The sequence below is a fragment of the Lycium barbarum genome, chromosome 4 (genome assembly GCF_019175385.1).
Source record: "Lycium barbarum isolate Lr01 chromosome 4, ASM1917538v2, whole genome shotgun sequence".
NCBI lineage: Eukaryota > Viridiplantae > Streptophyta > Magnoliopsida > Solanales > Solanaceae > Lycium > Lycium barbarum.
The window spans coordinates 145,045,159-145,064,219 of record NC_083340.1 but is presented as its reverse complement, the minus strand read 5'-3'; the positions used below and the strand labels follow the sequence as shown (position 1 = coordinate 145,064,219).

At 33.0% G+C, this 19,061-nt stretch overlaps 1 protein-coding gene across 1 annotated transcript; it reads left to right on the top strand.

Moving 5' to 3' along the window:
- The first annotated feature begins 12,380 nt into the window (after positions 1–12,380).
- LOC132637983 (E3 ubiquitin-protein ligase RING1-like) lies at positions 12,381–12,707 on the top strand. Its single transcript, XM_060354983.1, has one exon. The coding sequence runs from the start codon at positions 12,381–12,383 to the stop codon at positions 12,705–12,707; it is 327 nt and encodes a 108-aa protein (XP_060210966.1).
- The last annotated feature ends 6,354 nt before the right edge of the window (positions 12,708–19,061 follow it).

Genomic DNA, 19,061 nt, shown 5'->3' with positions numbered 1-19,061 from the left:
CCAAAAATATTAAATAGTTAGGCCCATGCCCACTAAATTTAAGTCCAAAATAAATAAAACCCAAGCCCACTTTCATTATCAGATTTTAGATAAGTACAAAAATAAAAAAAAAGCCCACTTTCATAATTTCATTTCATTGTTTTGTTACTTTTGTATCAAACCTAAGTACCTAACGTATCCACATCCACCATTCCATCTTCCATTCTTCCATCTTCAGTTCTTCTTCTTCAAACATCTCATTTAATTTTCCCATCACTATTTCTCTCTCTCTCTCTCTCTCAAGAACTTTTAGTTTCAGTGGCCTAATATTGTTCTTCATTTTCAAGAACATAAAAAAACATGTTCTTTTCATCTGCCTAATTAATTTACTCAATAATCTGTAAGTATTAGCATTTTTTATTCATTCTTTAGTGTTTTATTCATTTGGGGTTCTTCCATTTTTGTTCCTCTGCTAATGCATTAAGCTTTTTTTAACATTTAAAAAAAAAAAAAAATCTTGTTGGGTCTTTGTTTACTTTGCTGGTGAGTAAAAGAAATGTTCTTTTCTCAATTAAAAGTCTTGATTTTTGCTTCTTAAGCATGTTAATTAAGGAAAGTTCCTGTCTTTATTCATCTGCCTGATTTCCTCAATAATCTTTAAGTATTAGCATTTTTTAAGCTTTTTGATTCATTGTTTAGTGTTTTATTCATATGGGGTTCTGCCATTTTTGTTCTTCTGTTAATGCATGAAGTTTTTTTTTTTTTGTTTTTTTAATTTTAAAACTATTTTGCTTGTTGGGTTTTTGGTTTGCTGGTGAGTAAAAGGATGTTTTTTCCTTAATTAAATGCCTTGATTTTGGTTTCTTAAGCATGTTTAGTAAGGAAAGTTTGTGTCTTTATGCATCTTAATGCAGTAATATTCTCGCGAAATAAAAGGGTTAATTATAAAGAAATGTCTGTACCAATAAAGAAAATTTTGGGTTTAAGGCAATTACCTATTTATTTTGGGTTTACAGGCCTATGTTCGGTGAAATGCCTATATTCAACATGTTATTCTAAAGCTTATGGTTAGTTTCCGAGATTGTAATTAAATGAGTAGTTTTTTAGATCTCTATGTATATGGAAAAAAGAAAAAGACTTTTATCATACCTGGTGGCTGGTGGTTGTGATGTTATTTACTTATTTTTCGTTGAGGTTTTGGTTTTTAATGTGCTGGCCTACAAATACAATGCCTTATATTTTCTCTTTAATTTTCGTAGATGGCGGATGAAACTAAATTAAGTGTTGTCGATTCAACTGGTAGCATACCTAATACAGATGATACTGATAGCAATGATAACTCACTTGACACCCAGGTAACAAAGAAAAGAAAAGAAATGCAATCTAGATCTATTGTTTGGGGTCATTTTGAGAAGATTGTTGTACGGGGAATTGATAGAGCGAAGTGTAAGTATTGTAAAAAAGATCTTGCTGCTGCAACTGTAAATGGGACAACGGGTTTGAGACAACATTTATTGAGGTGCAACGCATATAAATCCCTTATTAAACCTCCCACTCAGAAAAAGATACATTTTCCATCTAAGGATAAGAATGAGATAGAGGACCATTGGGAATTTGATCAACAATTAATTAGGAGGGCTTTAGTTGAGATGATAATTATTGATGAACTACCATTTAGCTTTGTAGAAAAGGAAGGCTTCAATAAGTTTATGAGTATAGCACAACCTCTGTTTCAAATTCCTTCCCGTAGAACAATAACAAGGGATTGTTATGAACGTTACAATGAACTGAGACAAAATTTGAAGAAGTCTTTTAGAGAAGCATGTTCAAAAGTTTGCCTTACCACAGACACATGGACATCATTGCAAAAAATTAATTATATGTGTTTGACTGCTCACTTTATTGATAAAGATTGGAAGTTGCATAAAAGAATACTGAATTTTTGCCCCGTCACTAGTCATAAGGGTGAGCACATGGCAGAGACTATTAGTAATTGCCTGCTTCATTGGAACTTGGACAAGGTATTTACTATTACTGTTGATAATGCTTCTTCAAACGATGTTACAGTTAGAGAATTGTCTAAACAGTTAAATATGTGGGGAACTAATATAATGGATGGTAAGCATCTTCACGTGAGGTGTATGGCTCACATACTTAATCTAATTGTGCAAGAAGGTTTGAAGGAAATTGATGCTTCTGTTAAACGTGTTAGGCAAATGGTAAGGTATGTTAGAGGATCTTCGGCAAGAACAAGAAGCTTTAAGAAATGTTGTGAAGTTCAAAAGGTGGGATGTGCTAAAACATTAATTCTAGATGTGCCTACTAGGTGGAATTCCACCTATGCGATGTTGAACACGGCACAAAATTTTGAGAAGGCATTTGATAGGTTTGATTTTTTTGATGAGAATTTTAAAACTTATCTTGCTACTCATGTTTGTGAAGATGGAAGTGTCGCACGTACGCTTGAATGTGATGATTGGGTGAATGTAAGGAATGTGATACTGTTTCTTGAAAGATTTTACGAGCTCACCGTAAAGGCTTCAGGTTCACATTATGTTACTTCTAATGTTCATTTTGAGGATATATGTGAGCTTGATGCATATTTGAAAGCGTGTGTAGCAAGTGAAGATCTTAGTTTGAGTAGAATGGCTGAGCGGATGAGAGAAAAGTTTAGGAAGTATTGGGGTGATCCTGAAAAGATGAACAAAATGATTTTTATTTCTTCCGTATTGGATCCTCGCAATAAGTTTGTGTATGTTAGCTTTGCACTTGAAGAGCTATTTGGGGAGGAAGTTGGAAATAAAGTAAGCGAAGGAGTGTACGATTATATGAAATCTTTGTTTGGAGAGTATCTTAAGAATTATTCAAGAGCATCTCATCATCAATCGTCTCCTTCTCTATCTACTTCATCTCATGATACATCTGATGTAACTTGTAGTTTCGGGTCCTCCTCAAGTGTGAAATCAAATGCTTTGAGAACTAAACTTCACTTGAAGAAACAAAAGGAAGATTCTGGAAGTGGGTGTGCTAAATCCGAGTTGGATAAATACATTGGTGAAGAACAAGAGCCAATAGATGAAAGTGAAACCGCCGTTGAATTTAGTATCTTAGGTTGGTGGAAAGTTAATGCTCCTAGATTTCCTGTTCTTTCAGAGTTGGCTCGTGATGTGTTAGCTATTCCGATTTCTAGTGTGGCATCGGAATGTGCATTTAGTACCGGTGGTCGTGTACTTGATTCGTTTAGAAGTTCGTTGACTCCTAAATGTGTGCAATCTCTTATTTGTGTTCAAGATTGGCTTAGGAAAGAGACTAAATCTATTAGTGTGGAAGAAAGTTTGGATCATCTTGAGGAACTTGAACTTGGTAAGATTTTGTATTTTTTTATGTATTTTAGTGAAAAAATAATATACTTTTTTATGTTGTATGACATATTTGATTAAATTATCTTTAGACATGGCAAATAGTGGAAGAGATCCTTGCATTGTTGATGTATGATTGCAATTTGCTTCTTTGTTACTAGTGGTAAGTTCAATACTTTATTTTGTAGTTTTGTTCTTTTATCTTGAAAGTTATTTTCTAACTTTTGGTTTTATCTATTTTTTGTTATTTTCAAGTTCAACCATGCCTTCTAGAGCTCGCTCACAAGTTTGGGAACATTTTATGATGGTTCAAGACAATGAAGAAGGGCGTAAAGGTAGGTGCTTAACATGCGGTGCGATACTTAATTGTAATAGAGCAAATGACACATCTAGCTTAATGAAGCATATTAAGAGATGTCTTGAAGATAGGCGGATTCACCTTCAACTTTAAGCTTATGTTTTGAATTTGGTAAATTTCGGACTTAATTATGATTGTTATGTGAGACATATCTTCCTATCGTGGCTTTTAACCGTGAAGTTCAAGTATGGAATGACTGGTGCCATGATATCTACGCTATTGGCATATTGGCTTCCTAATATTGGTCAATTAATATATGTTACTTGTGGAGGATGTAAAGAAACATGGAAGGGATTTACTTCTTTGGCCTTTAAAGATCTATGGCCTGTTATTAAGCTTTCTTTTTCTTCAGGTGCCATGCTCTGGTGAGACTCACTAAATTGCATACTAGTTGATTCACACTCTTGTTAAATCACAATCTAAATAGAAACTACTGGCTTGTCCAATAGTACGGGGGTATTGGTGCCTCAATTTTTCCTTATCCATATCAACTCTTTTTTATGCAATGGATTCCTTTTTGGTCTGGTTATATACCTAGTCTCAAGCTATATATATATAGGTCCTGGAAGTTATTACAAAGGGAATATGAACTGAGGTTCATGGCTGATACATTCTCTGTAGTCTGGTGGTAATAAGCAATTTTTATATGATGTCCAATTGTCCATGGCCTAGCCTAGGGGTACAGGGTTGTTTTATGTGATGAAAATTTGAATCATTTGAAGTTTTTTTGCACTGGTCCAAAGCTATTTAGGTCCTAGTTTATATTAGAAAGGGAATATGAACTAAAGTTGAATACTATTACATTTTCTTTGATCTGATGGTAATAAACAGTGTTGTTTCATAAATCATAAGTATGAAACTGCTACTCCTGCTGCTGAACTGCTACTCCTGCTGAAATTGCGCAACTGCTGCTGCCGCTGAAAGCCTGAATTGAAAACACCGAATTAAAAAAACCGAAACCGAACCGAACCAAACTTCAAAAAACCGAAACCGAAAGAACCGAACCAAATTAGTTTGGTTCGGTGTTTGGTGTTCACTTTCAAAACACCGAAACCGAAATAGCTAAACCGAAGTATGAGAAAACCGAACCGAAAAACCGAACGCCCACCCCTACTAGTGTTAGTTATGCCATGTAGATTTCCCTAGATTTAAAAATGTTTTTTTTGTGCGGATTGCCCTTTAAAAGCACTGGTCTTTAATTTTTGTCCCTCAAATTCGAAATCTTTAGTTTTTATCCTTTGCCTAAAAACCCATGGGTTCAAGGTTCAAATCTCCACTCAGACCAAAAAAAAAAAATCGCAAAGCAGAGGTTTAGATTCGCTAGGCCATCAGGCATAGTTTGCCTTATGCCTGCAGGCAAACTATGCCTTGCAAAACTATGCCTGAGGCCTAACTTTGACTTGCAAAACTCTGCCTGCAGGTAGAGTTTTGCAAGCCGAGTTTGCAAGCAAATTATGCCTGATGGCTTGCAAAACTCTATCTGAGGCCTAACTATGGCTTGCAAAATTATGCCTGAGACCTAACTTTGGCTTGCAAAACTCTGCCTGCAGGTAGAGTTTTGCATTCAAAATTCTGCCCGAGACTTAACTTTTGTCTAAATAGGCCTAACTTTGCTATAAAACTCTGTCTTACGATTTTTTTTTCTTTTTTACTAAGTCGGGGTTCGAACCCCAAACCTCATGGTATTAGGCGAAGGAAAAAAATTAAAGACCACCAATTTGCTGGACAAAAATTAAAGACCACCCCAAAATAAGGCATTCCTGCGAATTGTCCTTTAAAGATTGAATTGCCAAAGTCAAACTTCATGGCGAAATGTAAATCAGGTCTTCAGCCAAAACCGAAGGTTGAAGTTTTTATTTGGTTGTTTAAACTTCAAACCATGAAATATGATGTTAGGCTCTAACCGTTCACAATTTTGGATTCAAAGTTATGAAGAAGAAGAAAATAGCAGCAACAATGGCAATTGAGAATTAGAAATCAAAATTGGTTAAATTTTAAATAACTTTTAAAAACTGAATATGTTTAAATAAGAAGAAATTGCACGTTTTGTCCTTCAAATGGACTGATTTTTAATGTTTTCCCTTTAACAACCGGACTTATACCTAGCAGAGCAAAGGGCAAAAGTCATGTGGGACATAACTTATGAGATATTATGATGCATAAATTTATGTTTTGCGAAAAAGTTTTGTTATGAGGGACAAAATTAAGGACAACTTACATAAATGAATACATTTTGAGTTTTTTTAGGCATAGCTACATTTTAGCTATTACATTTCGTAGCTATAGTAGATTGTATTCGCGCGCTACAGTAAATTGTATTCAAAATTCGGCTGAGTCAGATTTTACTGTATTCAAGTTCAGATTTCGCTGTATTCAAGTTAGATTTTAATGTATTCAAGTCAGATGTATTCAACTAAGTTGTATTCAAGTCAAATGTATTCAACTCAACTGTATTCATTTGTAGCTATTTTTACACTGTATTCACTTTATTATATTTAAAATCGATTGTATACAAAAAAAATATCCTTCAAAATACACGCCCAAACACTGAATTTTGCACTAAAAAATTAACGAATACACTCAAATACTGAATACAAGAAATAAAATTATTTGTACTCATTTGTATACACTTCAAATTCACTGTATCCATTTGTATACAAAAAAGATCTCCTTCGAAATACAGGCGAAAAATATTGTATACACTGTATGTATACACTCCGATTTGAAATACAAAAAAAAAAAAAAAAAAAAAAACCTCAGATCTAAGCCGGCACCGGAAAACGACCGGAGGTGGCGACGACGTTGGAGATAGATGTAGCAAAAATAATAAAAAGCTCAGATCTGAGACGGCGGCAGCGGCGGTGACCGACACCAGATCTGAGCATAGCTCCGGCGACTGCTGGCTCAGCGGCTACTCCGGCGGATTTGAGTGGTTGATGGCTGCTCCGTCGGGTTGTATTCAAAAAGCTTCCATCTTCTCCGCCGTTTCTATTTTCTCAGATCTGTCGGCTCCAGTTCACCGGAGCTAGAGCTCCTCGCCAGAGCAGGTTGGGGGAGAGGGGGGAGAGAGAGATGGGAGGGCAGTGATGATTTTAGTAATAATAAAGTGTTCTACTCTAAATATATATGTAGCTATTAATTGTATTTAACATATTACTCTTTGTTATAGGATATAATTAATCTAAACTATAACTACTAAATCTAAATATGTACTAGAATTAGTTATGCCATGTAGTTATCCCCAAAAATTAAAGACCAACACAAAATAGGGAAGAAAACATAATTAGCCAAGCCCATAATCTATACAACTTAATCTAGCCCTAAAAGATAGTTTACAACAATTAGCCATACAGTAAACCTAACCGTATCAACCTAGCATAAATCTAGGCAAAAAATCCTCCATTTTTAAAGATCATGTCATTATCTTTTCTAATTAAAAAGATCTCTTTCCTTTTTTCTCTTATTTTTTCAATTACTCAAATAAAAAAAATACTATATGTCCTCTCTTTATTCCATTTCCGGTTACCCAAAATAAAAATAAAAAACACACAAACACACACACACACACACACACACACACACACACACACACACACATATATATATATATATATATATATATATATATATATATATATATATATATATATATATATATATATATATATATATATATATATAATGTGCTTGCATGTGTATAATTTTTTGTATGTGCTACGAGTATTTTCCTTTGCATGTATATTTTATGTATAACTATGTATAATTCGTGTATAAATATTACAAATGTATATTATTTTATGTTATATATACGTAATTTCCTAGATTTTCTTATAAATTATTTTATTTTCTATATAAGTAACTAATACTTACAAATTAATAATAATTATGTAATTTTGATTGGATATACAACAGTAGCATTTATACATGAGTTATATGCATTTATACACACACTGTACATGAAATAAAAATTTATACATTAATTATATACATTTATACACACATTGTACTTGGAACGAAAATGTATACATGAGTTATATCTATCTATACACACATTATACATGAAACCAAAAACATTAGTTTCATGAATTATGCACATGTTACATACTTGATATATACAATAATTAAACATATTTTTGTGGAAACAAGAACTAGACAAAGTAATTAAAATATCAACGTATATAATATTCAACATCATATCCACATGGAAAATTGTGTGAGATGGAGAGATATAGTAAAGAGATATATATGTATCCTTGTTTAAAGGGATAATGATCTAATTAGATTCTAAACGTATCCTAACCCCTAAAAAATTGTGATTAGAATTAAAATCCTACAATTACTCTTAACTATTTTACTGGCTAATAAAAGTTAAAATCATGTGGAAGGTGGTTATAATGGGTTGATAAAAACAAAATATGTTTATATTGAGTTTAAATGTTAAATGGGCTGCTGATTGAGTTAATTATTCCACAAAATACGGAGATAAGCCCAATGTGCTAAAAGCCCATTTACTTTATTCTTTGGGCTACAACTTGGGCTGCTTCCTGAATATTTGGGCTTGGGTTTTGAACAAACTTGTTCAGATAAAATCGGCAAACAGCCACTTTCCACATTCATAATTAAGAATTTGAGAAAAGGACATATATGGCCGTTCGGCCATAACTAATCCCATCCTCTAGCCTAATTTTTTCCAAATTCAAAATGTAGCAATTAAACAAATTTCATCCATTAGTCAAAACTTAAATAAGACAATTTTGAAAGAAAAACCCAAACACAAAAATGTTTGAGGCAATTTTTATATATAATATGTGACATTTGTGTATAAAATATGTATAAGTACCTATTTGTAATGTATAAAAATTGTATAAAATATGATCACTAAGCTATGTATCATTTTTGTATATAATATGAATCATTTGTGTATATAATGTGTATCAGCACAGTGCAACTGCCCTGTATAGAATAGAAAATTGTATCATTTTTGTATATAATATGTATCATTTTTGTATAGAAAGTGTATATATAATTCCATCATGTGTATATAAACTGTATCAGTCTTGTATAGAAAGTGTACCATACGTATAAAAAATGTATTATAGAAATCGTATCATTGTGGTATATAATATGTATCACTATTGTATATGTTAAAAATAAATATCATATCATTATTGTATAATATGTGTATAATATATGTATAATTAACGTATAATTTATGTATAATATATGCATGATTAATTCCAGCATATATAAACTGTATAATTCTTGTATATAAAGTGTATATATAATTCCAACATATGTATATATGTTGTAGCAGCCCTTTAGTAGCGACGTTTTTGTGGTGACTAAGTGTGTTTTTTTTTTAAGCGCTTGGGCTGTTGGGCCGGCCAGCCTTGACATTATTTTGGGCCGACCGGTCATTTTTTGGCATTAATTTGGGCCGACCGGACACCTAGTGAGATTAAGCCCAAACAGTGGTTAAATGTGGGATTAATTTGGCTGAGTGGACACAAAGTGTCCTTTTCCCTAAGAATTATCCATCATCTCAGAGTTAATTCATTTTTTTGTGGGGAATGGCCTTCAAAGGCACTGGTCTTCAAATTTTGTCCCTCAAATTTGAAATCTTTAATTTTTGTCTTTCGTCTAAAAATTCATGGGTTCCGGGTTCGAATCCCCGCTCAACCAAATTTTTTTAAAAAAATTGCAAGGCAGAAGTTTGTAGCAAAATTAGGCCTATTCGGACAAAGTTAGGTCTATTTGGGCAAAATTAGGCCTATTTAGGCAAAAGTTTGCCTTAACTTTTACCCAAAATTAGGCTTAAGGCAAATCTCTATCTTAAGACCTAACTTTTGCCCAAAATTAGGCCTATCGGGCAAAAGTTAAGCCTTAAGGCAGAGGTTTGTAAAATTACAACTAAGTAAAAAAAAAACATTGCCTGAAGGCAAACCTCTGCCTTATGAATGAAGGCAAAATTCTGCCTTAAGGCAGGTGAAGTCAAAACTCTACCTTAAGATAGAGTTTGAAACTCTGCCTGTAGTAGAGCAAAACTCTGCCTTGCGAATTCAAATTCTACCTTGCGATTTTTTAAAAAACATTTTGACTGAGCGGGGGGTCGAACCCGAAACCAAGAGATTTTTAGCGAAGGGCAAAAAATTAAAGACCACCCATTTGAGTTGCAAAAATTAAAAACCAATGCCTTTGAAGGCCAATCGTGCAAATGATTACCATTTAACTACTTTTTTAATGAATATCCCTAAATTAAACATGTAAAACATACCTTCTTCTTCTGCTTCTTAGTTGCGTTTATCTTGTCAGTTTATTATCAATTTTTTTCCTTTTAAAATGTCTTTGGTTATTGCGCCGTTGTGGCGAGGTCCTATCGGACATAATTTTTTTATCCCACAAAGATAGCGATAAGGTCAACGTATATCACGCCTTCATCAGAAATTACTTGTGAGATTACACTAGATATGTTGTTGTTGTTACAATTTTAATTATATTTTCTTAGTTTCTAAGCAAACTGGACGCCCCTTGTATTATCAACCCCTTATCCAAACACATAGTTGAATAGATAGCGCCTATATTTAGAAATTAATAACCCAAAAACCACCAAGCAGCTTGCTGGATTAGACCAAGACTTTGTACAATCAAGAATATATTGAGTTATCAAAGTCGGCAATTATAAAATATAGTCGAGAGCTTAGACGACTCGGTCGATTTTTATCGTCACTAGACAAATTGTACTTAAATAATTTAAACATGTTCACCTAATTTCAGATCATTCATTGACTTATTATACCAACGAAAAAAAAAATGCTTTAGTTATCTAATTACTGTTCAACATACTGAAAAGCTTGGTCAAGTGGCGGTGTGGCGAAAAGATAATAAAATATTACCTCTCTTTCATTTTATTTGACGTTCTTTTTTAATATGCATCAGAAATAATGGAACGTTTTTTTACTGGAAGCCTTTAACTTTGAACTTCTTATTTTTATTTTTAATAATATATTTTTAAGTCATAAACATGTCGTGACATATTTTAAGACACAAATTCAAAGGGCACTTTTGGGTTATACTAAAAGATCGTTTTCTTTTTTTTTCTAAAGTAGCTCTCAGTTGAGTTAAACACCGCCATAAAAAAACGAAACGGAGAGAGTAATACATTTGGATTTAATTAATACATATTAACATTGGAGTTAATTGTGTAATTTAATATGTTATTTACAATCCATTTTACGTTATCTCAATCAATGCTATTATTTACAATCCATTTTAGGTTATCTCAATCAATGCTATATATTAAATGTACTTATCTCTAATTACCTTTTAATTATGACCGTGTAAGCATCTTTAATTTTATCATATCATGGCTCCGTTTATATTCATATAAAAACGATATCTGCCGGTGATCCTTCGTAAAAATGAGCTAATAGTGTTAAATTTATATTAAGTTAAATACATCATTGGCAAAAAAGAAAAATTATACCATCAAGACACCTTTACATTTTGGGGTCATTTGCACGATTACCTTCAAAGGCACTGTTATTTATTTTTTACCCCTCAAATTGGTGATCTTTAATTTTTGCCCTTCATCTAATACCATGAGGTTTGGGGTTCGAGCTCCGGCTCAATAAAAAAAAAATCGCAAGGCAGAGTTTCGTAGCAAAGTTAGGCCTATTTGGGCCAAAGTTAGGTCTCAGACAGAGTTTTGAATGATAGAGTTTCAAACTCTACTTTAAGATAGAGTTTTGCATGCAAAACTCTGTCTAAAACTCTATCTGACGAATCTAAACCTCTGTCTTGCGAAATTATTTTTATTTTTATTTTTATTTTTTATTTTTTTTATTGAGCTCTGGTTCGAACCCAGAACCTCGGGATATTAGGTGAAGAACAAAAATTAAAGACCACCAATATGAGGGGCAAAAATTAAAAACCAGTGCCTTCGAAGGGCAATCTACACAAAAAAAAATGTACATTTTGTAGCAGGTAATTAAACTGTTGTAATTTCAAAATTATATATAATTGTCCACATTTTAATGAGGCTTACGACTTACACATACATATCCTTTAAATATGTAAAAAAATTCCTCACATTAATAATGTGTATAACTTAAACTCAAAATTTATGCATACACTGTATACAATTAGTAAGTCTTAGGGGTCATTTGGTACACCGGATAAGGTGGATATCTCAAGATTAAGCCTTGGATTAAATCTATATTGTGTTTGGTTGACGGTATAAACTTATCGCAACACAGTAAAATTTAATCTCAGACTTTAATCCTGGATATCACACCTTATCCCGTCAAACTTGAGATTATTTTATCCTACCTCTCAAGTGAGATAAATTAGTCTAAAAAATATAATTTCGGGATAATTTAATCCGCGCACCAAACAACCCTTAAATATACAACATAATACTTTTTCTTTCCTTACGTAGATTAACGTACCCATACCCTTTTTTTAAACAAAGTTTTCTTGGTCAACAGACTGTGTACGTCGATTCTTTCTACGTAATGGTATTAAAAAAAAGTTAGAAAACCAAATTCATGGCACTTGGGTTGTTGTCCAACCCACCACCAAGTAATGTAGCATGGGGTGTGGATTTTTTTCGTCTATATATATTCAACTATCTAGTAGAATCAGTCATCCCAAGTTACAAAATTTCATTCAAATTTTCATTTTAAATGGATAAAGATTTCGATCTTGATTTGGCATTAACGGTGGTAGGAATTGCTGGCGACACGGCTGAGCCACCACGGTGTTCAACGCCTTCCGATGATCACGACGAGAATCAACTTCAAGTATTGCCAATGGTTAATGATGAAAATGGACTTTGTATAGTATGCATGGAAGGTTTTCAAAGAGATGTTGATGATCATGGCAAACAATTAGTCCCTTGTGGTCATGTTTTTCATGCAAATTGTCTTACCAAATGGCTATCCGTTCATAATTCTTGTCCTCTTTGCCGTTTCAAAGTCTCCGCTCCTGAACAAGGCGGATTCAAAATTTGAATTTGATTGACTCGAATTTTAAGGTTCTTAGCATTAAATTCATTTTATTTTATAAAAATATGTTTAGATGTAATGTTTATTGAGTCGAAAATATTAAAATCGAGTAAATCCGATGCTGAAATGCTGCATCCACCATTGTTTGTCACCTCATTTCTTCTGTAATAAATTGATTCAAGGTTTATTAAGCTGACTCATAAAATGGTCTAAGAGACGTAGAGGACTGCTGGCATCAGAGAAAGCTAGCCTCCTCTCGAGAAAAAACGACCCCTTTAGATCAGTACATACTCCTTTTGTTCGAATTTACCCTGTGTTTTTGTTTTATGTCTAAAAAAGAATGATATTATATATATATATATATATATATATATATATATATATATATATATATATATATTAAAAATAATTTAACTTTAAATTTTTTATTTTAGTTCGATGATAGTCATATAAATATTTATTACTGGTTTAACACCGTCTCAAAAAAAAATTTCTTTTTAAAACTTTCGTGCAAAGTCGAAATACATCACATAAATACATACAAACAAAATGGTTTTCCTCACATTGGATGTATCGCAATGGTTAGGATTTTCTCATCCAAAATGGATGATAGGGTAGTGTAGACCAGGTGCCCTAATTATGGTTACTTCTAACAGTGATATTCTTGTCAGTTTTAATTATTTTCTATTCTTGGACGTTTAGACAAAAAGTCAAAAACGCATTAAAGGGAAGCATTATTTGCACGTTGTGGTCCAATGATCATTAAATTCACTCAACAAATTGTTTATGTTTCTTCTTAATTAAATTTACGGAAAAGGGCCAAAATTACCCCTGAATTTTGAGAAATAGTTTATTCATACCCTTCGTTATACTATAGGATCAATTATACTTTTACTGTTATACTATAGTCCAGATATACCTGTTGACACTCAATTTTGTCATTCCTTTATTTTAATTTATTTCCTTGAGCTTCTAAATTTATAACGAGCTAAATACTTTATTTTCACCACCATTCTTATTGCTACTACTATTAATATCGTTATCTTTCTTATTACTTTCATCTTCACTATTTTACTATCGACATTACTAGCATTACTTCATCACAAAATGGTTCGTCATCATTTTATTTTTGGATTTTGTACTCGTTAAATTAATTATACTTTATTAAGTCCTTTATTTTCTACATATTAATCACTAATTATCATCATTATATACGTACAAGTTAATCACTTAGAAGTTGTAGAAGTTAATCACTAAGAAGCCCAAAAGGCATTAAGTTGAAGGAGAAAAGGCCATAAAATTTCAGCCAAATCGAGCCCAACCAATCCACATTATTTTCGGACCAGCCCATACTTTAAATTCACCAACTCAACCCAGCCCACATGTTTAAATTCGGCACCAGACCATTATCACTTCCACCCGATCCAGCCCACTACCCGCCTAACCTACCCGACCCGGCCCACTTATCTTTAAAATCAGTTGAAACCTAAAGAAAAAGGACCAGCCGCACCTTGTCGTCTTCTTCACTCTCTCTCCCTCTCCATTTCAGGCAAAACCTAATTCTCTTTAGCCATGAACAGGCTTGTCTACCCATTTTCATACACGAAAACTTTGTCCCTACGTCTGCTTGCCTATGCGTTCTGTCGTTGACAGGGAAAATCTCTATTTCTTGTTTCAAGGCGCGGATTGATCTTCAAAGACCAGGAGTGGTCGAACCATTTTCGGAAATACCCAAGCCAAATCACGTGAAGATCTGTTGGGATTTCAACAGATCCATTTTTGATTCATTTTTTGAAAAAACCTAGACCAGAAATTTCGCCCAATTCGAACCACAGCAAACCCTAAAAATTCCCCTATAAATACTCGTTTCTTGACCCATTTAAAGGGGTTTTTTTTTGGAGCCACCTCAATTCTCTGACAATATCAAACAGTCTCATTTGTTTCTTGACATTGATTTAAAATACCAAACATTTTTTCTCTTTTGCTCTGTTATTGTTTCAAATCCGAGTACATGCAAACTCGGAGATATTAACATTCGAGTGTGGATCCACGACCCCGCACCCTGGTTCGCTGCACCCGAAAAAGGACACTTTGGGAGCAAATTGAGGTCTTCGTAAAAGACCTCCCTTGCCACAAGAAAATCTCGCCTTTTGAGATTCAACCCGCAGCTCAATCCATGTCTACTTTGCATCCAAATCCTTCCTCGCGAAAATTTTCTAACGGAAACAAGAGAGAGGCTATTGTCATTTTTGACCTATCTCGTGACTAACCGATGCTTGTCTTCACATATATATTTATTTGTTTGCCTTAAGAGTATTGACCCTAGGACACTTAGAATTAGATGGGATAGTTGACTTAAAGGAAGAACTAGTAGTTAATTCTATCGATTTCTTTCTTTTCTTCTTATTTTAAAATCATTTATAGTGTCTATAATATTTACTTTTACTAGAATAATTGATTTTCAAGGGCGAGCACATATTTTGAATTAAGGGGATTACGTTTTGTTCTTTTTACTATCTTAGAAATTTTAAAACGTCACTGATATGCAAACATGAACTTAAGTATATTCTTATAAAAAATTCCTCAAGTTTGATTCAATTATGTATATTTTTATAGCTGAGCATAGTTAATAAAATGATGAAAAAAGGGAAAAGAAAAGCTCACGTCCTTAAGGGAAAAGAAAAGCTCACGTCCTTTTTGCATCACATTTGTAGAATAAATCTAGATTTTCACATCGTCATATTCACATAACATAATTTTTATTCAAAACATCATAAATTTTACACACTAACGTTAGCTTTTTTTGAGAAATAAAAAGGGCAAACTAGTTTTGTGGATAACTTTTTCACTTTAGCACTTTTTCAACACTTGAAACATGTATTTGTTAAAACAACCTTTGCATAGTCCATATTGAACTAATAGTCTTTCATAAGTCTTTCATGTTAAGGTAATCCCAACTTTCGAAATACACAAACGTTTTACCTAAACTTTATTTAGTTCACTACTTTTCATATGATATTTGTATTTTTAAAATGTTTCCACATTTGTATATAACAATCAGCCTCAATTTTTCTCAACTTAAGTCCGGTCGGTTAACCATTTTTAATGGATCTTAAAGGGTGTTTAATACATTCCCTTTAGATTAATTGAACCCTTACTTAAAATCTTAAGTTAGTAGACCTTAAAACGGAGTTAACTTTAGACATGTACTTTATATAACTTTAGGTGTCCTAATTCACCATAAAATTAGGTGGCGACTCCTTGACTTCAATCAACCCCGGAATTACCGGAATGTTATAAATCATTTTGACTCCGGTTAAAATGGGGGTATAACAATACCCTTATGTTAAACGGTTTGCCACGTGGCATCATCCTAGACGCCCAGCCCATTTTCACCCCCAAATAATTTTTTACCCACCAATTTAACCCAACCCGAATATAATTTTTTCACCCAACCCATTTTTTTCCCAACATCTTTAACGAACTCTTCACTGTGTCATTCGATGGTTGAATTTCAGCCTCACTGGAAACCTCCCTACACCACAACCCTTTTGCAGCTCCGCCGATTTCAAGCTCTTCTTGATAATCATCTCCATTAACCACTTCCTCAAAGTCCAAATTCAACAAAAAAAAAATAGGTTGAAGTCTAATGTCGACTGAACAAACCTAGTAAATTGTCTAGACCTAAGTGAGCATACGAGAAGAATCAGCCGAAGTAACTCATAGAAACTAGAAAGAGGGTAAAGAAGTAGAACCCAATTATAATGGCGAGGAAGAGAGATAGAATAAGGATCTCCATTGCACCAAATTTTCCCAAACTCATTGATAAGAGAGAGATTCAAGGATATTGATTTTATATTAAAATGTATATCTGCGTGAAAGATGCCGGATTTGAGTGGAAAAATAATTTGAGGATCATTTTCTATTGTGAAATTGAAAATGGAAAATGCATGTTTACATGGATAATTCGTGCTTTGTCAATTTTATTTGTTCATTGCTGTATGTTAGTCTTTTTTTACCCTCTAAATGGACTCAGAATTTGGAAAGCTTGGATTTTATTCTCGAAAAAGAAAAAAATGCTTCAATTTGATGATATGTTTTGCAAGTTCTGCACGGCATCAGGTGCAAGAAAGAATTTGGAGATAAAATTTTGATTAAAAGAATCTCTTGTTACTCCTTGACAAAAAGAAGGACGGGAGTTGTGGGGATGAAATTGAAGGACTCGAGGGTTCTTTAAAAATGGAGAAGACGATAATGGTTATAATCAAGGGATGAGGTATGTTTTATTCCCTGGTGGCAGTCCACGTAGGTGGGTAAGAAGGAGCTAGGGTGAGGGATCGGAGATGGTGGACATGGAGGAAGAAGAAGAGAGTAAGAAGGAGAAAAGAAAATGGGTGAAAAAATTATATCCGGGTCGGGTCGGGTTAAGTTGGTGGGTAAAAAATTATTGTAAATTTTACTTGGCATAGCTTACTATGTTACATATTTATGAAACATAACTATACTTTTTAATAATTAAGTTTAGTAGCTATAATATTATATTTTTACAACTTATAGCTACCCACTTTTCTACCAATTAACTTACCACTCCCCGCATCCCTATTTTTTAGCTGCACACTTTCTCTCTCCCCCTTTTTCCTAAATATACACGTTTCTAACTCCCCATGTCCCCTAATTTCATGCTCTTCAAATCAGTTTCTGATTTCTTTCACTTCCTTTTTTTACTCTGTATTAACTGCTCATTAATTTCAACCTTTTACCCCCAAAATTCAACTCTATTTCCTAAAATATGTAAGATTCTCTGTTATTTTTGTGTTCTCCCTCATCATCTTTGTTTCTTTTTGGGCTTTACTAAGCCACAAATTTTCATCTTTCCCTGTATTCAATGGAAGTCCATTTTTATACCTTTGAAAGAGAAGTTCACCATTTTTTGTGCAATACAATAACTTGTTAGCTAGTACAAAATTTTTGCAAATAGTTAGCAAGTTGCAAAGGGTCATTAACCGTTTCCACCCATCTTGTTTCATAATCCATACGTGCAATTCTTTACTCCTGATTTCCCTCCATATAAACTAAGGCAACCTTTCACAGTAGTCAAAACAAAGAACTCGTCCTCACCTACAAAATCTAAATTTAGTTTTGAATGTTTTTTCACTTCATCTAGAGTCACGTCAAAGTATAAGATTGTAGTAGTTGTATATACGAACCCGTCGATTTTCTCATTCAGAGACCAAAATAAACAATCTTGAGTGCTAATCCCCTCCGCCGCCGACCACCGGAATGTTTGAATACAGATCTGAAGTTTTTGTTATTGGACAAGAGTAAAAATATTCATGTTCTCCAAGAGGTATTTTTCCTTATTAATGACTCACTTCACCAGATATGTATTTTACTTGCATTTTAAGTATATTGTTATCGTATTTTTCGATGAACTTCAGTTAATTCCCGTTTTTCAATTCACCGGATCTAAATTTTGCATACATTTTAAGTATATTTTTGTCGTATTTTTTATTATTTCAGCTAGTTTGTGTTTTGAACTTCAGTTAATTCTTGTTTTTTCAATTCACCAGATCTGTATTTTGCGTACATTTTAAGTATATTTTTGTTGTATTTTTTATTATTTCAATTAGTTTGTGTTTTTAATTGTGTGTGATATATTTTTTCTACCTAATTTATTACTTGTAAATTTATATGATTTTGAATTTGTGTTTACTTTTTATCAAAGTATATTTTGTAGTATATATCAGTTTATTTGAAGTGTATTTTTACAGCACAGTCACACACTGTTGTAGTGACAACCACAGTGCATTTGACATGGATATATTTGCATTATATTTATAGTATATTTTCAGTATATCTTGAATGTGTTGTTATTTATTGTGGTTAATTTGTTATTTTGTTATCTTTTCATGTTTTGTTAATGTAAAGTTTCAGTATATCTTGACGCATTCCAGCTGAAATTGATGCAAAGTTTCTCCGTATGAGATACGAAGCAAATCGACAAGGCAACCCTGAATGCATTTATTGATAACGAGCAACCACCAATACCTGTCAAGGCTACCGTTGATTATGATGCAGTGATTTTAGTAGATGTTCAGGAGTAAATTTGTAGACAGAACAATTTATGTTTTAAGTTTTTTTTTTTCCTCCAACTTTTTTTTGATGTATAACATCACTGTTGCGACATTATTTTTATGAAGATTTTAGAAGAAGTTTTATGTATTTTGGTAATGATCCCGCTTGTTGTATAGTCTAATCGTAGATTTGAATTCTATTTTTATTACATTTATATTTTTCTTGTATAGTTACTGCTAAAAAATTACAAAGTGCATTTCAATATCAAGTTTGTATTTCCTACAT

What these genes read in the sequence shown, in the direction of transcription:
- LOC132637983 (XM_060354983.1), top strand. Translation starts at nt 12,381, where the DNA reads ATGGATAAAGATTTCGATCTTGATTTGGCATTAACGGTGGTAGGAATT.